The sequence below is a fragment of the Agelaius phoeniceus genome, chromosome 5 (assembly GCF_051311805.1).
Source record: "Agelaius phoeniceus isolate bAgePho1 chromosome 5, bAgePho1.hap1, whole genome shotgun sequence".
NCBI classification, from domain to species: domain Eukaryota; kingdom Metazoa; phylum Chordata; class Aves; order Passeriformes; family Icteridae; genus Agelaius; species Agelaius phoeniceus.
The window spans coordinates 61,401,766-61,424,893 of NC_135269.1; the positions used below are offsets into that span (position 1 = coordinate 61,401,766).

Sequence of the window (23,128 nt, forward strand, 5' to 3'; positions counted from 1 at the left end):
CTTGTAAGTATGTTCCTTAAATCCAGCTGTTTCTCTTGGGTTGCATTAACACAGGCATAGCTTTGTGCTAGTGCCTGCCCTAAAGAAATAGTTAACAAAAGCCCAAATTTTCTTGTTGTGACTTATCAAAGAATTATTTTACTAGAAGGATAGATTAAATTGTTATTACAATGGTAACATCAACATCTTTAGTTAAACCAGTCCTATGTTCTTTGGGGTTGAAATCCTAATTCCCCATTTTTGTGTAAGTAAGGAGGAACAGAGAGAGGCTGTGGTAGATGAAAGAAGCTGAACTGTGTTATTACAGCATTCAGCTGCTCAGCTCCTTGGTCTAAGCTGTATTTTACTTGGCTGGAGGTTTAGTTCTGGTATCTTCTTTTCCTTTGTGTTCCCTCATTTTTTTCCTTAGTTTTCATGGCATTTTATCACTTCTCAGTTTGGTTGCTTGATAGAAAAGGCTTGGCTCCTCGTAGTTTTGCTAACTAAGGGGTAGAGGGTGTAAAATAACGGGTACAGGCAAACATCAGACTTTGTCTTCTGTGCAGCATTCTTGTTTCCTGGAATATTTAAGTCAGTATCTTGGTTGCCTAGTTATTGATTCTAATCTTCCTTATGGTTTTCTTATTTCTGTTTTACTTTGGCTGTTTATTTTGGTTTTTTTATGTGGTCTGCTACAGTTAAAGTGTTTTGTTAGCTTTGTATTCTCTTTTTTGACATGTTACATTTTGTGCAGACTGAGAACATTATCCTGTCTAAGTTCTTTGTGAATCTCTTAAAGGAATTCTAATATCTTGTTGCAGTATATTTTGATGAAACTTTAAATATATTTGGTTTTCTGTTCCTACATTTCCCCAGCTTTGTGCTGTGGTGTTCCTTGTCCTGGGCAGCTGTTGTACAGCCTTAGTTGAGGAAGGATTTGTTTTCTGAGGTCTAAGTAGGAAGTTGATTTTATCAAATCTGCTTTGAGTATGTGTCTTGGACGTCATCAGCTTTAAGAAACTTGAGTATTCCTTTGGTAATTTTAACTAAAACATTGAAATGAAGCTCACTTTGGTACAAGAGGTTCTTTGGTGGTTTCTCAGATTACATGTAGCACATGTAATCAATCTGACAAATGTAAGTATTTAAAAAGATCAAGAAAAGTGTTATAAAAAGGAGAATGAAGGTTGAGCCAAGCCTGAAATGGAAAGTGTTATAGAGTGTTTTATCAATTTTTGTTTTTCAAGTTGATCCTTTTGTTACTACTCAATTTTCCACCTCCTGTTTTGTGACAGATGTGGGTTTGTGATTTTTTGGTTTTAAGTAATGCATATTTCTAAGTCATCAAATTCTGTGACAAGAGTCTGATTGCACAGTAAATTCTGTTGCTGAGGTCAAATTGGGGTCCTCCTAAGTTTACCTGGAAAGTCTGCATCACTCAAGTAATTTACTTAGTTTTCACAATTGTTGAGTTGAAAACTAACTCCTTTCAGGTTGCTTCCCAATACACCTATGTCAGATAGGAGTAATGTAATTTGACTTGTTAGAAGATAAGGGACACAGATTTGTGAGAATACTTGCAGCAGAGAGGAATTTGGAACCGGCTCTTTCTAATGAGAGTTAGCTTTTAAATTTTGCAGGGAGAGGAAATGGGGAGTTTTTCATCATCCAGCTTGGGCCTATGCCTGAGTACTCCTTAAAATTTTTTTGCATTAGTGTAACAGCTCTTTCTGAACTCACTGACTCACTGCAAGGCTTAGTCAGACAGTTTCTGTAACTGGGCAAAATGAAATTAGTCTGGATATCCTTGTAGCCATGAAGTCAGTCCTTCAGGTGGTGAAAAATTGTCTTGTAGCTCCATCTTGCCTGGGCTCTGTATTTGTGTAGATGGCAACAGCTGCATCAGTTACCCGATAGCCATGGATCTCATCAGGTTCTTAGGAGGATTTTCAAGAACGTAAATAATCAGCTTTTGCCACCTACTTGCAGCTTACATCACTTCACTTAAGCTATTTAGTGCTGTTGAGACAAATGTTAATATTTTGAACTTTTAATTTTTTTCCTTGTGCTGGGCAAGTGTAAGTTTTTATTGCTATGCTGAAACCCCAAAGCTCACAGCTGATGTTTAACAATGCTGAGCGCATTGATTTTACTGTCTTGCATTGGAGGCAGCTTCTTAGTACAGATGAAATAAAATGCTGCACAGTACCAGACAATTCCTCTGCTGCCAAACAAGATGGATTGTTTTAAAGCTGTATTTGACAAGTCCTTGTCTGATGTGTTTGTGGGAGATCTCAAGGTGATTCCACTCTTTACAAAGAAATCCTTTGTAAAGTCATTTTTTCCTTGTTTGACCTCTAGTCCTTTTATTCTGATCTTTAGTGGAGAAGGCAAACAATTTATCCTTTTCATTCAGCTTTCTCTATATTTGAAGATTGCTTAATAGCTTCTTTTCCCCCCTCTCCCTAGATCAAGTAATTTGAGTTATTTTAGTCTGTGATTGCATGTTTTATACCCTTATTACTCTTAGTGATCTCTCCTTATGTTCAATTCAGTCATCCATATTTTTTTCTTAATATATGATACTAAAAATCGACAGTGTCTGCCTGGTGTATTGATGTCAAAGACTACGAGAAGATTGCTGCAAGTGTCTTGCAAATTATTGCTCTTGTGTCTATTTTTTCCTTTTTAAGAGCAGTTTGTGATCTGCTGTAGCAGCAGCTTCTAATTGAGTCGCTCCCCATTTCAGGTTCACACAGTTCATTAAATACGTGTGTGAGTGTAGTTTTTGCTTTTGTTTAAACTGAATTACATCCTTTGCATTCAGACCCCCTCTCCAGTTTCAAGCTTTGTTAATTTTGATCCTTTCCTGTGACTAGGACAGTGTTGCAATGCCTGTGGGTTTTATGAGGATACATTGCCTTCAAAGGAAGGATCCTTGCTGCCTGCCTCAAAATGAGATAGGTTATGTGAGCACTGACTAAACTGCCCACAGTTTGCTCTTATTAGACCATGTTTCTGTAGCAGTTTGTAGAATATAGTGGAAATGTCAAATGTTAAGATGTCTACTGGTGCTCTGAACAAGCCTATCCAGTCACAGTAACAAAGGTTAGTTTGACTTGATTGTTTTCAATTTTTTTTACATGACCGTGTTTATTAATTCTTACTATCTTATTTTCTAGGTAGATATTTGTGTCAATTATCCAGCTAAGTGGTTTTTTTCTGTGAATTGGAATTAGGCTAAATAGTCTCTAGCTCCTCTGTGTTCTGTTGACACCTATTTCTTTAAGATGGTGTGCTACTGTCTTCCAGATGTGAAGAACTTGTTGTTTTGAATTAGAATCATGGAGTGGTTTGCTTTGGGAGGGACCCCAGGGACCATCTAGTTCCAATCAGCTGCCATGAGCAGGGACAGGACACCTTCCACTAGACCAGGTTGCTCTGAGCTCCATCCAGCCTGGCTTTGAACACTTCCAGGGATGGGCCATCCATAGCTTTGCTGGGCAACCTGTTCCAGTGCCTCAGCACCCTCACAGCCCAGAAATTCTTTGTAACAGCTAAACTTGCCCTCTTCCAATTTGAAGCCATTCCACCTGCTCTGTCAGTACATGCCCTTGTACACTGTCCCTCTCCAGTTCTCTTGCAGTCCCCTTTAGGTACTTGAAGGTTGCTCTAAGATGTCCCTGGAGCCTCTTCCCCAGGCTGAACAACCCCAATCTGTCTGTGAAGAGCCTGTCTTCATAGGAGAGGTGCTTCAGCCCTCTCATCATCTTCATGGCCTTCCTCTGGACTTGCTCCAACAGGTTGATGCTCTTCCTGTGCTGGGACCCCAGGCTGGCTGCAGCAGCACAGGTGGGGTCTCAGCAGAGCAGAGGGACAGGATGCCCTCCCCTGCCCTGCTGCCCACACTGCTGGGGGGGCAGCCCAAGGTCCATTTGGCTTTCTGGGCTGTGAGTGCACATTGCTGGGTCGTGTTCAGCCTCTCATCCGGCAGCACCTCCCAGTCTTTCTGCCCAGGGCTGCTCTCAGTTGACTCTCCATGCTGCATTTGTGCTTGGGATTGTCCCAAAGGAGACAATGCAGGGCCTTGCACGTGGCCTTGTTGAACTTCATGAGGTTCACAGGGCCCATCTTCCCAGCTCTGGATGGCATCACTTCCTTCCTCATGTCACCTGCACCACACAGCTTGCAGTTCTCATTGATTTATTAAAGCTTTGTCTTATCTTACTGCCTTTGTGCTGTAGGTATGAGAGGATGCACATCATTCAGCCTGTTCACTTTAGGAAAGGTCACTCTAACTGTACAGTGTGCAATTAGACAAATGGCCAGAGCCAATCGAAAGAAGATTTTCTGCCAAAAGAAAATGTCCTCATTCCTTCTTTCCTCCCAGTTGAGTGTTCTAGTGCCAAGATGTGGAGCTTCTTGAACAGATGAGTTCAGTTTGGTTCATTAATCCAGCAGAACTACTTAAATACTCTTGAGGGATTGGTTTTATTACTGAGTTGGCAAATTATATTGTTTAAATGTGTCAAAGTTAGCTCAAGGATGACTGTGGGTCTACACAATCAGCCCTATTCCATAACAACAGGCAATTGCATCTTCAGAGAAACAATTTTTGTTGATTTTGTTCCCGGTTTGGAGTAAATTCATGTTGCCATGTTAGCTGTGATGGCCACTGAGTAGTCAAATATTAATGAATAAGTATTTTAGAGGAAGACCTGTGGTAATAATGGTAGTTCATGTTTGTGATGTGGCTTTGTGAGGGGCTGTCCTCACTTTTTCAGGTTCTGCACACAGAGCTTGTCATTCCCCTTCCCTTTTAGCCTCTTCTAATATTATCTTCTCCTTGCTGTTCTCCTTGTTTAGCTCTTTAACATTTCATTGAATGTCAGAGAGGTTTTTGCTGTTTAGCTCTTTAATAATTTGTGATATCCTGCTTGAAATCATTAGTTCCTTTAGTATTTGAGGGGAATTGCTGAAAATATTTTTAAAAGAAAATCTCAAATAATTTAGTGCTTCATTTCCTTATCATTAAAGATTTGTGCAGTATTTATTTCCATATATTATTCTCCTGAGTTCTAGACAGAATTCTTTTATATTGGAACTATGTCTTTTCAGTAGTGTTTCAGTAGTTTTCAGCAGAACTTTGTTTTCAATAGAATTTGCTTCTTGCTTTTAAGCTGATCAAATCTTGAGATTGTGTTTCCAGAAACTTCCAATTGGAAAAAACTATTTTTTGAATTTAGGTTTTTAATGACAATTGAGTGATGCCAGAACTGTCAAGACATCCCATTCTGATACCAAAACCCTGACCTAAAAAAAAGGGAAAAAAAGGTGAAGGAAGGAGTATGAAGTACATGTGGTTTAATAGTAAAAAGCAGCCAAACAGATAGATTAAGGAGTATTTGTAAAATCAGAGCAATTTTGATGAGTATTTGTTCAGTGTTGGCTCCCATTTGAAACTGGAACTATAAGGAGGCATTTAAGGATTTGAATGAAATTGGCAAGGAACAGAAAACTGTTTGGGCACTTGATTGAATTGTACCAAGTTAGCAGGAGTGGTAATGGCCTCTCCATGGCTGCAGTGTTTGAGATTAACCTTGACTCTGAAATGAGATTTTTCTGTTCTGAGATACCAGTGTGTGAGTGCATTGCTTGTGCACTTCTCTAGCAAGACCCTCAATGTCCTTGCATATTCTTAGGTGGTGTAATGTTTTTGGGTTTTGTTGTTGGTCTTTGGTGGGACTTCGTGGGCTTCTTGAAATTGAGTTCAGTTGGTGGATAATTTTGTTTGATTGTTGTTGGTTATTTTTTTCTCTGAAGACTCTTCCCAGAATTTTTTGTTTTAAAGGTGAAAAACTGAAATAAATTTAAATCTTAAAATCCTAGCAGGAAAATGAAGAAGTTTCAAATAAGAAAAAAGCCCTCCTCTGCCTAAACCCCACGACAGCCCACACCCTACTATATTAAAAAGAGGAATTCAGTTGTTATGTGCCCCAGTTTACATTTTTTAAATTCCTCTCTTGACATGCATGGTTTCTCTGGATTGTTCCCTCCACTTTGTGACTTATTCAAACACAATATCTTTAACATATAGTGTCTAAAATGTTTCCACTTGTAGGATGATATTGCTGAAATGTATGTTTGGTATTTATATATATATGTATTTTTGCATTTAGTCTCCAGATTCTTGTCAGACACCAAGACATTTCTGTCAAAACATTTGCTATTGCATTAAAAAAATCAGTTGAGGCCGTGCGAGTCACAGAAGCAGATAATTCTCAAGTTTTACTAATTGTGGATTCAGTGGTGGTTTTACTGTGGCAATTTTCCATTACTGTGGTGCAAGAGAATGACACAGTCTCCTTTTGTGTGCTTTTAGGTGACATACTTCAAATGTAAGCTACATGAGAAGAAAGAAGTTAGGATGTTGTATTTATTATGTTTCTATCTCTTTTACCTGTCCATGGCATTTTACTGCATGTATTTGGTGATTTGTGTGTGTTCATTCCTGACCACATGCTGGAAGAGCAGCATGTCCTTGATTTCTCCTTTTATTATGGATTTAAATTGTTCCAGTTTTGAGCAAGTCTGTAAAATTCTAAAAAGCTCCTCACACTGTAAGCTGTGAAATTGCATCTGGGAAGATTGTTTTATAGAAGGTGTATATATATATATATATCTATGTGTGTATATATAAAATACTTCATATGTGTAGTACTCTATTAGCAGTCAGTGCATAATTTAATATAGAATTTGATAAGCACTGGTTTTAGTACACCAATATTGTTTTTGTGAGTTTAGAAATACATAGAGCAATCTATTTCTCTTCCTGTGAACAAACCAGCCAAAGGATACTGACAGTAAAAGGAAGGGAAAATGTTGCTGTTATCTAATATGCCATAGGTTATATTTATTTGGTTGGTGTCTTTTTTGGGATTAATTTTAGGTTTGTCATCGGTCAAACATCAATAGGAGGTTTTGCTGTTTCCACACTATTATTTAGTAGCAGTCTAAGTTGGGAGTGAGTGAAAATTAGCTCCTCACTAAGAATTACCCCACCTTTTTATTCATGCTTTTCTAAGCCTTTAGCCTAATCTGAGGTAATGCAGTTCAAGCATGACCCTCTTCTCTAAGCCTGGAGTTTAGGATGCTACAACACAGTTCATGGAAGAGATGAGATAAGAGTTGCTTTTCACTTGCCCACAGCTGCTTCATCTTTCAAACTCTCTTGCTCTTTCTGGCCAGGCATTAGTATTTATGGCCTATGTCTTTATTTATTTTTTATTATTTTATAAAACAGAAAATTTTTTAGGTAATTCCTAGATTAAATTCAGATCAGTCAGCCTAGGCTGGCTCCCTGTTCATCTTCAGAGGACCTAATGCTGTCAGGAAAGAAGAGAAAAGAGAGCAAATCTTCCCCTTTGATCACCAACATGGATTTATTTCCTGCTTATACTGGGTCTGGATGGGTTAATTTTCTTTGTGGACTGTGCTTTGGGTTTGTGACTAAAACTGTTAGTAACACACTGCTGTTTTGGCTATTGCTGAGCATCACAGGCAGAGTGTCAAGGCTTCCAGGACCCCCCTGGTGAGTGGGCTGGGGTGGGCAAGAAGCTGGGAGGGGACATGGTTGGGACAGCTGGTCCCAAGTGACTGTGAGGATATTCTGTGCTGTAGGACATCAAAAAAACCCTGAGAGGACTGATGGGGTGGCTGGAAGGTGCCTGTTGCTTGGGACTGCTGGGCATCAGTCTGCTTGTGGCAGTTGGTGAGTGGTGGAGAGCAGCACTTGGTGATTTTTCTTCTTCAGTTTTGTCTTCACTGAATAAACTCTGCATTTCCTTGCTTTTCCTGTTCTCTCCCATGTCTCACAGCTGTGGGAGGTGAGTGAGCAGGGGCTGTAAGATCAGTATCTGCTGCCTGGGGTTAAGCCACTACAGAGTTCAAAATCACTCAGACATTTCATTCTGTATTTGCAATGATGTGATTCTGAATATGGTGCCAGAATAAACCACTCATCATCTTTAACTTTGACATTACTTAAGCGTTCATGTTGGTATTTCTTCACCTAAGCTAGATCTTGAGAAGCAATTGTAGTGCCTTGTGATCAAGGGGAGGGTGGTTGGTCAGGAAGCTGGGGGTGAAAGGGCTTGGACAAACAATGCTTGAAAAAGTTGTGCTCATTTTTCAGTTTTAACTTTCAGTGGCATGGGGGTTTTTTGGGAACAAATGAAAAATTTCTTAATTGATCCTTCTTAATGCAAGCATTATGCTGCAGCTAAATACTTGCTGACTTTAGGTTTCTTTTCCAGCACCTAGTGGTATATAAGCCAAATGGGTGGGTTGATCCAGCTGGAAGCTTCACAGCTTTTCCAAGCTTTAACTTAGTATTTTTAGGAGAATTTTTAGAGTTTTCACTTGGAGTAGTTTCACAACCAGTTTATCATATTCTATATGAATCATAAAAAAATTATTTAGGATGAAAAAGACCTATAAGACCTTTTTAAGAGTCCAGGTGTTAATCCAGTCTTGCCAAGTCCATCACTAAACCATGTCCTTAAATTCCACATCTACACATCTTTTAAGTGCCTCCAGGGATGGTGACTCAACATTTCCCCTGGGGAGCTTGTTCCAGTGCTTGAGAATTTTTTTGGTGAAGAAATGTTTTTGATATCTAATCTAAACCTCTCGACACAACTTCAGGCCACTTTCTCTTGTCTTATCACTTGTTACATGGGAGACTGGTAGCATAAAGACGCATGGAAAAAGGCAGAAAAATGGTTCTCTTTAATCAGGGATGTAGATGGAAACAGCATCCCAGTATCTTGGACTGGAGTAGTGGAATACTAAGCTACTTATGTCAGTGGAAGAAGCATCCTTTTGCATCTTAGGCATTTTAATGAAGTGTCAGATTTGTGGGTGTCTGTAGCTTCAGAAAGTGGTTTTAGGCTTCTTCCTTGCTCGTTGCTGTGGTTGTACAAGCTCCTGATGCTTTGTGCCAGTGCAGATGTAGCTGAGGACTGAGCTGATGCAAATTCAGCAGAAATAAATGTTTGTGATATTTTATCACAAAATCACCAGCTGTCTCTGCAAAAAAAAAAAAAAAAAAAAGCCCTGCAGGAAATATATGACTAAGGATTTGAGGAATGGGGGAATATTACTGGACTGTTCTTTTCAGTGCGTCTGTGATGGCTTGCTGTAGCATTAGCTAAGACATTTTGTAAAATCCTACTTTTAGAATCTGTTTGCTGGGAGGAAACAGATGACTGGGATGATCAGAACAGTGTTTGGTTCTGCATTTCTTTCTGGAAAGATCTGGTTACATTAGTTGAGTGTCTCAGAAGGGCACAGTGTTGTTCCATGCTTTATTTTCAGGAGCTGCTGTTAATTCTTCTCTGCACTGCCATAACTGCTAGGAGTGTTAATGGTCTGTTTGGGTGAGGACCATAGCTAAGCAGTGTTTCCTTAACTGTTTCCCTTGCAAATTTTTACTTTTCTTGCTTTGGATGCAGAATGTCCAGAGGTGTCATACAGGAGCCTTACTTGGTGTGTGCAGTAATCCATCTGCTCTTTCCTCCATTCTGAGCTCTTCATATGCCAGTGTCTTTCAGGCTGTTAAATAGGAAATCAGAAGCCTAAAGTGGACATGATCCTCATCAATCTCATGCCTGAGTATTTTGGTGATCTAACACAACAGATCAGATTGTTTAAAAAAAACCTTACAACAATATGTGTTTGTGTTCAAATTTTACAGTAGAAGATTTCTCATGAGAGGTGAATGCTACAGCTGTCAAAGTCTGAAGGGAGCACAAGATGTGCTAGCATAGCAAAAATGATCATTGTTTCACTTTTTGTACAAACTCTTTATGGGCCTTGTGTTCACTAATTTGCTCAAGTTAATGTGCTCACAAAGAGGCAGTACTGGAGAGGATGAGTAGCAGCAGAGATGTTTAGAGTTACAAGTAATTTAACTCAGAGTTCTCCCTGTTGCAAGAGAAAAGGTAGAAATTCAGCTAGACTTGAGTAACACAGGTAAGAATCCTTATTGACTAGTTACTGAGCATTGATAACTTCTTGGAGTTACTGGTTTGGAGTGTTATCTTCTTGAAAGGCAATAAATAGTTACTCCAGTTTACCTTCAGGTGTTAAAATAAAATACAAATTGTTGTGGATGTTTAATAAGATCTGTCTTTGAGTTTGTAGTAACTGACTTCATAATAATCTTAAATACACTGGAGACTGAAGGACTAAAACAAGTCTTTCTTTTTAACTCAGAAAGCATAAGCATAGAGTTCACAGGTGCTCATTGAAGGTGGATTTTGCACAGTAGAGGACTCGGTATAACTTGTGTTGTCATATTCTACTTGTAGGTAAAAAGAACATACTCTCATGGTACGTATAGAGCTGGCCCAATGAGACAGATCAGCCTGGTTGGAGCAGTTGATGAGGAAGTGGGGGATTACTTCCCTGAATTCCTTGATATGTTGGAAGAATCACCCTTCTTAAAAGTAAGAACAGAACTGAATGGGCTGGGAGAAGGGGGACAACGTGCTCTGTAGTGCTGTTATAATAATAAAGTGAGAGTATGTGATACTTGTTTAGATAGTTGAGTGTTCTAATAAATGCTTTCATCCTGAGAGATAAGGCTGCTTTTAACAAGTTTTTTAAAGTAACTCACTGGAAAATTGTGGCTTGTATTTCCCATTAGTGTACACTGCCATGGGGAACACTTTCTAGTTTAAAATTAGAGAGTCGTAAAGACAGTGATGATGGTCCCATTATGTGGGTACGGCCAGGAGAGCAGATGATCCCTGTGGCTGACATGCCAAAGTCACCTTTCAAAAGGAAGAGGTAAGTTGAATTATTTTACTTGGTGAATGTCTGGTTAGTAGTGTTTTCTTTACAAATTCATTTTATCCCATACCTTTTACTGTTTGATATTCTATTTTAATATAAACTGCAGTAAATCTTCATCTCCAAACCCAATTTTGTTGTTTTGTTATATAAGAATCTGGAATTTTTTGTTTTAATTTTTACTGTCTGGCCAAGTAAGGTGCTGATCCTTTTTGGAGCTGTAGCAGAAATTTAAAGTGAAAACTTAAAGAAAATGTGTACACACATGCAATTACTGATATATGCCATGAGACTGCAATTGATACCCCTGTTGTCACATATGAGTAGATGGTTGTGACCTCTGGGGACAAAAGCTTTTCTCTCACCTCAAAGGTAACAACTCCAACATTAAATGAAATCTTTAAGCTTTGCTGTGGCATTGGGTGTAAGAACCAGCTGAAGAGTAGGGACAGCCTCTGCAGAACTTGAGTATTGTATGTCATAAGGAATTGTCATGGGAGTCCTTTCCAAAATGAGAACACAAAAAGGGAGTGTACAAGAAGTGGGAGCAGGGGCAGGTGCCTCAGAAGGAATATAGAGACATTGTTCAACCATGAAGGGATGCAGTTAAAGCCAAAGACCACCTGGAGCTGAATTTGGCAAGGGATGTGAAGGGCAGCAGGGACTTGCACAGCATATGGACAGTAGAACAAAGTCTGGAAAATGGAAGGTATTGCTGAATGGGGCAAAGAGCCTGGGGACAAAGGACACAGAAAAGGCTGAGTGCATTTTTTACCCTTGTCTTTTCTAGTAAGATTTACTTTCAGGAAATGCTGTGTCTGCATGCTCTGTCATGGAGACAGTGAGACTGTCTGGAGCAGGAGCTACTTGCCTTCAGTGGAGGAAAATCAGATTAAGGAACTTCCTAAACATGCAGATTAGACAGACACAAGCCTGTGGGACCTACTGGGATGGGTCACATCCCACAAGGGCAGTGGGAGCTGGACAGTATCATTGCAAGGCCACTGTCTTTGAAAGGTCATGGCAATTGGTAATTCCTGAGGACTGGGGGAAAGCAAATGCCACTCCAATCATTTAGAAGGGTAAGAAGCAAAACCTGGGGAACTGCAGGCCAGTCAGTCTCACCTTCATCTTAGGAAATTGCCATTTCAAGCATGAGCAGCACAGCAGATGGGGGGACAGGGTTCTTCCCCTCTGCTCATCACTGGTGAGACACATCTGCAGTATCTGCCCAGTTCTGGGCTCACCAGGCTAAGACAGACACATACTGGAGTGTCTGGTGGCCTGGGAAAACTGGGATTTACTCTTGAGAAAAGAATACTCAGTGGGATCATATTAATGTGTTTAGGCACTTCACAGAAAGTTGTAAAAAGGATTTATTTCAACAGTGCCCAGTGACATGAACAGAGAAAATGGACACAAACTAAATTATAAAAAAAATCCATTTAAGATAAAGAAAAGAAAAGCGTTTATTTTTTTGTGTAGATGAGCAGTCCTATTAGCTATGATGGGAATTAGATAATTCAGAGAAATGTTTATATCACTGTCACTGTTTTTCCTGTGCAGAACTACCAATGAAATCAAAAACTTGCAGTACCTACCTCGAACCAGTGAACCCCGTGAGATGCTCTTTGAGGACCGCACGCGAGCCCATGCGGATCACATAGGACAAGGCTTTGAGCGACAGACCACAGCTGCTGTGGGAGTGCTGAAGGCTGTGCACTGTGGGGAGTGGTAGGTGTTGATTGGCTTCACCTAGGTGACTGAAAAATGTTTGCCTGAATTGCCATTTGTAATTGGAAGGGAGTGTGGAATAGGTTAATCTAGGATTAAAGATTGAGTGAAGACTTCGTAGGTGCTGGCTGAGCATTAGATGATTGTCTGCTCTCTTTAATTGCATCTGGCTTTGCTGTGTGGTTGAAACCAGAAAGGTTCCTGGCAGTGACAGTTCAATTGCTATAATTGAGCTGCTGTTACTGAGGTCATGTTAGATGTAAAAACACCTCACAATTCATTTTGCTTCAAGTGGTGCATAGAGACTGAGCTGCTACTGCAGCAGAGGTGCACATGGAGAGACCTTCTGGCAGTTCTTTGTGTTACCTGGAGATGAGCAGAATTCTCATGCATCTGCTTCCCTAGTCATGGTTGTTACAACCTTGATTTACTTATGGAAGCTCACCTAGGAAAAATCCTGTTGGAAGTTGGGTGGTAGTTTTTGGTGTCTGTCCCTAGAATCCCTGTGTGAGATTCAGGAAGTGAAATGTGCCTTGTTTGAAGCTTGTTTACGTGTTAATGAAATAAAAAGCCCATAACCATATGGGCTTCCTGGTCCAGATTGAAGAGGCATTTTTCAACATCTTCAGACCATGAAGAATGATCTTAGTCTTGGAGGCTACCTTTGCATATGTAAACACTAAATACCTTCTTCTCTTTGTGTCTGTCTAGAAATTAGGAGAGTGAATTCCCTGTGGATAAAAGGATGTGAATTTGTGTAACAGTGAATGAGTTCATTGATATAGAAAGTAGAATAATTGTCATTGGGGAAGAACTGGATTGTTCAGATGATAATGTGTTTGTCTCTTGGGCTCTGAGGTTTTCAGTTTCCTTCCTCTTCAGGCTGATGACAGTGGGAGCCTTCAGCTTCCTGCTTGCTCTGACTGTGCTGTGGTGAGTTAAGACAGAGCAGCAGTAGCAGGGCAAGAGCTGAGAAAACTGTGTAGATCTCAGTGTTTTAAATTACACTTTGCACATTTGAGAGAGGGACTTGCAAAGGAAGTAAAGAAACCAAACAAAACCCCACTCCCTGAACTTGGATGTTTATGGAGATTAAGAAGTTGAATTGATAGTAATTTAAGTGTCTGGGAACTTCCCATTCTCATCCTATAGCTTTATAGCATACTTGAAAGTCCTTCAGTTTGAGGAATTAAAAGAAATACCAGTATTTCATTTCAGTGTAAAGACTGAATGTATCTTTTAATTCAGAATAAAAAAAATTGTGACTGAAGTATGGAGAGGAATAAAATATACAACACAAGCAACACAATAAAAGTTATGTATTTCAGGCTTGATTTGGCCTAAATTATAATTCCTGCTTTCCCTTTCCACTTTTATGTAATTTTGGAAAGCCACTTGTACTTACATGATGAGAACTAATCAGGGCTTATGAAAATGAAGCATCATGGATTAATGTAGCACATTGAAATTATTTCAGGTATTAGTTTCGCCATAATTTGCAATATGTGGGTGGATTTATTTTAAAGGAAACAACATGAATTAAAGTTTTGAAAAATCTAGTTTTTATTTTTCTTCAGTTTTGTTTTGTTTCTTTTTTTAATCTGTTTGAGTAGTTGAACAAATCTGAAAAGTTGAAGATATTGTGGGGTGATTAAGGCACTATGGCAGTAAAAATGCCAATGTTTCAGTGATGAGATAATGTACATAAAAATAATGCTTTCTGTGAGGAGAAAATAAAACAATTCCTTGGCTGCCTGAACTAAATCCATAAAAATGGATTGAGTGGGCAAAAAAAAGCTTTATAAGTTGCTGTAGAGTTAAAGAAAGTAGGATTTATTTCCTAGTTGATAGGGATGAATGTTAATGCTAGGTGGGATAAATGTTGTCTTTAAGAACAGACAGGAACAGAACTGTTGAAAAGCAAAAAGCAGATTATGGTACAAGAGGACAGACATTAAAACTAAACATTGTATTTTGAAGAAGAAAAAAATATTTGTCCTTTCCCAATTGTGACAGGATCTTGATTTGAGGTATTTTGTAAAATTACTCAAATTTTGAGTATTTGCAATTTACAGAAGAACTCTGACTATTGCTAGCAAACATTTTAAGGATTGAACTATAATCTGATAAATGCAGGTGTGATCATGCTGATTATTTAATGCCATTTTCATTGGTGATACCAAGTGAGCTTTAGAACTTATCAAGTGCCAGTGAAATTTTAATAATGGAAATTTATAAATTTTTTATGTGGGAAATTTGGGTGGGTTTTTACAGGGACAGCAAAAGGCACTTCTTGGCATTGCTGTTGACAAAATGAAACCTGTGCTTCAGCAAGCAGCTTTCAGGTTTGTGTTCTAGAGACTGAAGTTGTGCCTCTCTGTGTGATCATAGGAATTTCGTATATATTGCCAGTCTTTATGCATTAGGCCAGAAATATTAATGGTGAAACCTCAAGTTTTGAATCTATTTTGAAAAGTCACAGCAAAAGGAATCCAATCCTTTTGAAGAATGAGTTTAAGGGGAAAAAATACTGCCAAAACCAGTTCTAGCAGTTCTCTAGTAGAGGCTGAAATGGATTTTTCTGAAGTTATCTTAATGTTTTGTTTTCATTTAATGTCTTTTTGGACATGAACTGAACTTCTGTGCTATAGTTCTGCTTGGGGGGAGATACATGATACCTAAAATAAAGGTTTTGCAAAATATTATCTCAAATTTGTGTTAAAGATAAAATCTGCAAATGCAGAATTTAAAATTATCTGATAGTATTTTTTTCTCAGTTGTTTGCAAAAGGAATGTTGTGTTCTGTGACAGAATTGCAGTACAGAGCTGGTGATCCATCATCCTCTTGGACAGACACATATGGACTGAGAGTAGGAATGACAGTGCATAAACCTGAATAGACAGTGCTGGGAAACACATCAATTTGGATTGAAGTTCTCTAAGTGTGCAAAATACTCTTTCAATTGATTTTAAGTCTTAACTTCATTTACAAATATTGGGAGCTCCAAATGCAAATTCATATTTTAAAAATAAATACCTCCATTATAAAAGGTAGATGAATGTAGTTAATGTTTTTAACACCACTGGTTAGAAGTGTTTCTGAAGCTTTTTGCTTTCAGTGTTTAAATTGGGAGTATATGGATCAAAATGCAGAGACACATTTTAATCTTTAATAAGTAAAATATGTGGTCTGAAAAGTCTCCCTAGCATACTTTCAGTAGTTGATCTGGGATTTTTTTTCTCCTGAAAATAGCCTCAGACTGGTTATTTTTTTGCTTTATTGAGGCCATGACCTAAATAAAATAAACATGTCTCCTATGTTTAAAAAGCCTGAATGAACTGTACATCACTGCCTGCTTCCTAGAACAGTAATAACAGGACACATAAATATCTTTATATAAAAATAGGTGCTCATCTTGCAATTGAAAAAGGGCTCTTGAACATCTATTGGATTCTGAAATATTTCAGAAGAAAATGTTCCAGCTCTGCTGCATGGGCTGCTCCCCAGCCCCCCATGTCTGCCTTGTCCCCCGTTTTTGGAGGGTGGAGGCAGGGTGAGCGATGTACTGCAGGGGTGGCAGGTGCCAGCCCTGCCTGCAGGAGGCACAGGCAGGAGGGCAGCAGTGGGTTCTGATCCCTGCTCCCACTCCCTGCTCCCATGGGCAGTGTCTGGATGTGCAGCCTGTGCCCACTGAGGAGCTGCTGCATTCCCTGCTGCACTCCTGTCAGCCCAGGGGGCTACAGAGGGGGAAGGACAGAAATTCTAACCAGGTTCTCTCTGGCTGAGAAACTGTCCTTGCAAAACTACTCCAAGGTGAGCTTTATGCTTTATAAATGAAATCTTCATATAATCACATTTAAATTTTAAAAATCTTTCTGAAATGCAAACATCCCTCAAAAGCGAGTATGTAGAGCTTTTATTTTTAACATGTTTTCAGTGAGGAACAGAGTTTGGCCTTTAGATCAGGAATTTATAAGGATTGTAGCTGCTTTTGCCTTTTGTGACCTGATTCTAGATGATGTCTCCAGAGGAGCTGTATTAATGGTGTGTATTTCTTTGGGAGAGATGCTTTGGAACTAGAGATGTTTCTCCTAACAATTGGAATATGGAGACAAAGCCTTATTCAGACTTTGCTCTTGGGTAGCTCTCTCTAGTGAGCATAAATAGGGATGTATTTTTAAGGGATGTTTTGTGGAGGATGCCATTGGCTGATTACTGGCATTGTGGCAGCTTAATGTAGGTTCAGCTTTTACTCCTACCTCTGGGCAAGGTGTTGGAGGCTGAGGTGCTGAGCAGTGCTCCCAGTCAGACTGCTCTGTGCTCAGGTACCTGATGGGTGCTGGAGTGCTGACAGAGTAGGCCCAGTCTATCTGGGACAGCTGTCTTTCAACATCTAGGCAACCAAGAGGCCAGCTAAAAATAGAAATGGAAAATAGTGTGTTTTGTTGGCCTTTTATTGCTGCCTTTACTTCCACTTATAAAGAAATTGTAGTTTATTTGTTTAACCAGTTTAATGAGCTTCTGTTTTGAATTAACTGTTCTGATCAACTTTTTTTAAATTCCTGATTATGGTAGAGTTGTTGCGCTTTTTTAAGTTAAAAAATTCGCTTTATCCTTGCTTGCAGACTTTTTGTTATTTTCTGCAGCACGGTAGTTTCAGCCTCTGACTGTGCACTTGTTACTCTTCTGTAGGTCTGAGCAGCCTCGTATAACCAAAGATGTAATTTGTTTTCATGCTGAGGACTTCTTGGAGGTAGTTCAGCGAATGCAGTTAGATTTGCATGAGCCCCCACTCTCACAGGTAAGCACACTGAGAACTGATGGTCAGTGTCCTCTGAGTACTAAGTCAGAGTTTTCACCTTTCCCCACCTTTTCCCTACAGTGTGTCCAGTGGGTTGATGATGCAAAGCTTAATCAGCTGCGAAGGGAAGGCATTCGCTATGCCAGAATCCAGTTATTTGATAATGACATTTATTTCATCCCGAGGAATGTTGTGCACCAGTTCAAAACAGTTTCAGCTGTGTGTAGTTTGGCTTGGCACATCCGGCTCAAGCTCTATCATTCAGAGGAAGAACTCTCTCAAAACACAAATATTGTTGAAGCAGGGACCTCTGCAGACCCCAAGTCTTCGGTTGTTGGACTTCAGACTGACAGAGTTTGTACCGTGAGCAAAGATACCTCCGAAGACACCAAATTTCCAGATGCTCTGCAGACCAAGTACCTGCAGCAGGAGTTTGTGCCCATAAAACATGAACCTCTTGCATCTCTCAGAGTAAAAGAAGAACCCATGAATGTTGATGTTGCTGAAAAGACAGTGACACCTAATGACGTCGGGGGACAGAATGTTCAGGCTAGGCTGGGTCACGCTGAGTTGACATCACTAAAGTTGGAAGTGGATTCTAAATTTGAAACCGGCAACAAGGACTTACAAGGCAAGTTGTGCTCTGGAGGTCACGTACATCCAGATGATACAAGACAGCCTAGCTCATCATATCCAAAATTGCATGGACAAAGAGAGGATGATTTTTTGTGCTAAATTTGTATATATGGTTTTAAATTCCTTTTTAAACTTAATGATGTAATAATGTAAAGATCATAAATTGTGAGGCAAGTTTGTGACTTGTCTTCGCATCTGTTACAGAAAATAGTTATGTAGCTTTGTAACATTCCTCAGTGCCTGTCCATAACTGTGAAGTATCAAAGCACTTAGGGCCAGATGCACTGTAAACACTGCAGGTTTAACATAAAGAAGTCTTTAAATAATTTTGAGTTGTAGGTTTTAGAGTAGAGCTGACATTTAACATATATATTTTTTGTAAGATGAGCCAGAATTCTTTTTGACAATTCCAGGCTTTTCCATAGAGCTTATTTATACCAATTTTTTCATTTTAAATGTGTCAGCACTGTAGTGTAAATATCTTTTTTAAGAATCTTTTTAGTGTGATTTATACTGAAATGTGAGCTGCTTAATAAAGGTTCATAATAACAGATTGGTTTTATTTTTGGGTCTGCAAAAAATAATTCAGTCCAACTGCCTCTCTTAGTGGTTATGTTTCTGCCTGCCACTAATGCATAGGATGCCCTTACGCCTTGAGGGTGAGGAGCTGTAGCAAACTGAGGTAGAGCTGAGGCATCTCTGTAAATGCAGATTAGTCAGAAGGCAGAATCAGTCCTCCCTTCACACAGTTCCTTATGGGTGCTCATTCCAGGCACTCCCCAAACTCCTGCTGTCAGATACTCATGTGGAACAGGGAGTCAGACTGGCTCTTTGGAGGGCACTTGGACACACAGTGGGCTCCAGGTGTGCTGCCAGTACCTGCCTGCATCTCTCTAGATGAGCTGGTGCAAGGGTGCAAACTCTCTCCTGGGCTTTGCCTCTTGGCCCAGCTCAGGGCACAGTTCAAGTTCAGACAGTTCCACTTCGCATTAAAAAAAAGAAACACAACCAAAAAAATCAACAAACCCACAAAACAAGCCAAAAAAGCAACCATTCCCTCAAATCTGTTATCTGACTGCAATTAAAAGAATATTTAAGTAATTACTTACCAAGCTAAAAAGGCCTGGACTTTGGCAGTGACCTGTAATTCACAGAGACATACCTGGATTTGAATTGTCCCTGTGGTGATAGTGCCAGGCAATAAAGAGGCTGTGTTGCTTATATGTGTAGTGGGAAGGTTCCTCATGAGTCACAGTTTGGAAGCAAGAGGTGTTTCATTAAGAAAATAACAGCAGCATCCAAGTTAACTGTTCTCTTTCCCCAGCTATGGAACACTTGGATTCTTTTAGGTTGTGTCCTGAGGGAAAAGAATTTCAAGGCTAGCTAGCATCTGATCTGGTAACTCTGTCATTTAAGCTGTTTATTGTCTGTGTATTGTACTCCTGTGTAGTTCAAACACAGCCAAATGATACGTGTCTCTTGGATAGCTGCACACAGCAGTGAACTGCCCTACAGCCTGTCCTTCAGCTCAATATGTAAAACTTCACATCCAAGGCCTATTATTTCCAAAGCCCTCTGTATCTCTGATTTTTGTTAGGAATTTTCTGTATAACATTTTTGGAAGTTGTACATCCTTAAGTACCCAGTTTATGAACTTTGATGCAATTAGTGGTCACTTTGGCTTCATTAGTAGCAATAGAAAAATGTGATTTTCAGGCAATGTCCAGTTCAACTACCTGAGGTCCTTCTGATGTAAATGCTTTTTTCCTTATAGGTTGTTAAAATTTAAAATATTACTGCATACTCACAGGTGGCACTAAAATCAGCTATTTATTAGATGAGTGCGCTGATTGGTTTAATCCAAAAGATGTCAAGAAATTATTAATTAAATCAATATTTGAATTGCTAAACATTACTCCTACATAGCCATAAATATGTATTAGAGAAGCAATAGAAATGTGAGTCTCTTGGATGTGGCTAATACGTCCTTAAGTCTTACTACTGTTTTCTTTAATGCTGGCTAAGAGATTACTACCAGTTTTGCAGCCTCAGGGATCTTTCTTTCCCCTTTGCTGTGAGCAAATGATCCATGTGTGATGTGGTATTTTATTGCCTCTAGCAGATTCTGATCTGAAAAAATTAATTTGTTCATGTAAGAATTTGAGCCTCCCTTATAGCAGGAATGTGGTCTCAGCTCCCTTGATTGTTTTCTGGATTTTCTGGAAATAATACTTCCACCTGTAATCTCTGGTTTCATGAACATCCATGCACAGTTACTTGGCCATTCCTGTTCTGTGTGCTGCCCATGGGAGAGCAGCAGCAGAGCAGAGCTGCAGCTTGCACCAAGCACACAGCTCTGCAGCTGGGATAGATGAGGGCTCCAGCTTTAGCCAGATACTGCTTTTTAAAACAAAAACCACTCAAAACAAACTCCCAAAACTATTTAGTTGACTCAGAATAACAAATCTTACCAGTGTGCTGGTCATGCATAGGCTGACCATTCGTTTGGGTTCATTCAAGTCATTTTTGGTAACCTGTCCCATTTTAGTGAAGTGTGGACACACATCCCCCAGGACAGCTGCCAACTTTCTGCAGCATAGGCCCTGTCCAGACAGAAAGAATAAATCCTTGAAAACTATGAGCAAATACAACTTTACACTTAAGAGTAGAACTTTGTTTCCTTTTGGAGACCTGCTCAGTGGTCTTAGCTGATGTAGTCTTGAACTTCTGCTCAGGTATCTTAATCCTGAGATTTTGCTTCTGAAGTGCCCACATATTCAACCCATTTTGTTCTTACCACTTTCAGAATTTTAAGAGATGTTTTAAAGTGGCAGCTTTTTGCAGTTTGTATGTATTCTTTTGGTTTTTTGAGACAGACTAGGTTCTTACTTTAGGCAAAATTCCTTGCAGAGAGAATTGGAACCATATTGGGATTTTCAATGGCTACCAGACCTCCCTTTGCATTTACAGATGTCTGCAGTCTGGGCTGTCTGGCTGCATTATTGTTTAGTTTTTACTTGCTTTTTAAAGAAAAGATTTAAAAGAAGTGTCTTCTCCCTGTGGTATGTTCATTTTAATGAGGTTGTCCTTTGAGAGGGGAGTACTTTTTCTGAGAATGTCACCTCCCAAATTGTTCATTAATCTGACAAAGGCCTTGCTTCAGTCCTGTGCTATGGCCTTTATTCCTGCTGCATACAACTTCATCTTCAAACTTTTGCTTCAGCAATAAATCTTTCATGTGTTTTGCTGTACTGAAATTAGTCCTTGCTTATTGCTTTTGCCCCTTCTCTGGATTTTGGTGATATATAAATCTGTGTTATTTTGGCTGAAATCTCCAGTGTTTTAGTTGTCTCTCTTGGCCCTTGTTCTTGTGCAGATTGGAGAGAGCTGCCTGAGGCCATTGGTGCTGTTCCTATCTCCCTGCACGTGCAGTGGTGTTCCAGTTAATAACATGATGTGCAGAAAATTAGATGTTTTCCTAGATCCTGGTACATATTTTTGGGTAGCAAAGAATTGCATTGTTACAGTTGCTAAAAAAGCTTTCAAGGGGGGTAGCTACTTTTTTTTCTTTTAATATTACCGGATCTTTTGCATTTCACTGGCGACTGACTTCATGTGTTGCATACAAGTGTTACTCAGTGTTGTGTCACCCCCAGCCCTCCAAATGCCTGAAAATTGACTCTTGAAAGAATTTTCATTACAGGTACTGCTGGCATGCAGATTTTCCCTTCCTTGTTACTATAGCGAATATTTCAATACTACTTTAACTGAAATATTAACTCTATCTAGTATTAGAAATAAAGTATTATTTTAGAGGGTGATGATTTAATTCTTCATCTGTGAAAGAATTCCTTGGTGATAAATAAAGTTGATTTTTAAGTGGATATACATGTGCACAGTAAATAAGTTGGAATTGCAAAAGATGTAGGAAATGGAAATCTGAAATAGTAGAATGCTGTGAAAGCAATTCGAACATCACAGATTTGGAAAATTGAGTAAGTCTTCCAAGAAACACAAGACTGGTATTCATTTATCAAAATGACTGTTTTCTAATATCTGCATGTGAATAAGATGCTGAATTGACCAAAATAAATCCATGATTTTTCCTTGTTCATTGGCAGAATGAACTGTTGTGAGATAGCACACTGCCACGTGACCCTGCTAGGCTCAGAGCTGTACTGATTCTGATCAACAGATCAAAGAACTCCTCAAGCTTCTCAAGTGTCATTTTGTTTATTTTCTTGTAGTGGTCAGGTGTGTAGAGAGCCTTGTGTTTAGGCAGCACAGTGCCTGTACCTTACCAGGATGTATCCAAGCTGGAAATGGAAAAGACAAATTTTCACTGCTTTGTGCTTTGCTGTGAATGACTGTCAAGAATGTTTGTTTGATTTGATTATGAGTCACTGTGTTCAGCTGGTATTTTATTACTTTCTTAAACAGATGAAATGCACTTTAAAATTGTATAGAACTTACTGATATTTTGTGCAGATCCCACTGAATTTGCAGCATATGTGGGAATATTTGGGGAACTGATTCCCATCAGTCACTCATTTCATTTTTCTTAAAAATGCAAGTTATTTTGTGTTCTGTTCAGAAGCAGTGATTAACTTCACAATATTTAGGTTGCTGTTTCTGTTAGAATCATCAGGGATACTGACATTGCAAATTTAGTGTATTATATTCTAACCACTGTTTTTCTCTGTGCTTTGATGCTGATATGATCTCTGCTTTGAAGCCGTGCTGTACTTGAGTGCCAGCTAAACATTGATCTTCTCTTGTTCTGGTCATGCTGATAGATGAGCCTACTGATGAGGGCGTTAGTCCTAAATAGTCCTTTAATATTTGGTGTACAGTTACCTGATACAAACATTGATTAAAACAGCAGTTTAAACTTCTATTTTTATCAAGTTTGATTTTTCAATAGCTATTTTGATACTCTGTTTTCTCATTGAATTTGCCATCCACTGGAATGATGGTGCCATGTTGGGTGCAGCTCAGGCCTGTGCTCTAAGGGCTGTGCTTTTTATGGGAGCTTTTTCATCTGGTTGAGACAAAGTGGGGCAGTTAGCAGAGAAAGCTGCTCCTGGTGTCTGGAGATGAAAATCTTGAGAATTAGACCT

General features: G+C 39.3%; 1 protein-coding gene across 2 annotated transcripts in view; it reads left to right on the forward strand.

Annotated features, from left to right (window-relative positions):
* Window positions 1-22,903, forward strand: part of RSBN1L (round spermatid basic protein 1 like) — a 54,009-nt gene extending 31,106 nt beyond the window's left edge. For both annotated transcript variants that reach the window (XM_054632396.2, XM_077179129.1), the window contains 5 exons: window positions 10,353-10,490; window positions 10,691-10,833; window positions 12,403-12,570; window positions 17,264-17,372; window positions 17,454-22,903. In XM_054632396.2, the coding sequence (XP_054488371.2) occupies window positions 10,353-10,490; window positions 10,691-10,833; window positions 12,403-12,570; window positions 17,264-17,372; window positions 17,454-18,107 (1,212 nt within the window). In that variant the 3' untranslated portion in view covers window positions 18,108-22,903. The remainder of the gene's footprint in view (window positions 1-10,352; window positions 10,491-10,690; window positions 10,834-12,402; window positions 12,571-17,263; window positions 17,373-17,453) is intronic.
* The last annotated feature ends 225 nt before the right edge of the window (window positions 22,904-23,128 follow it).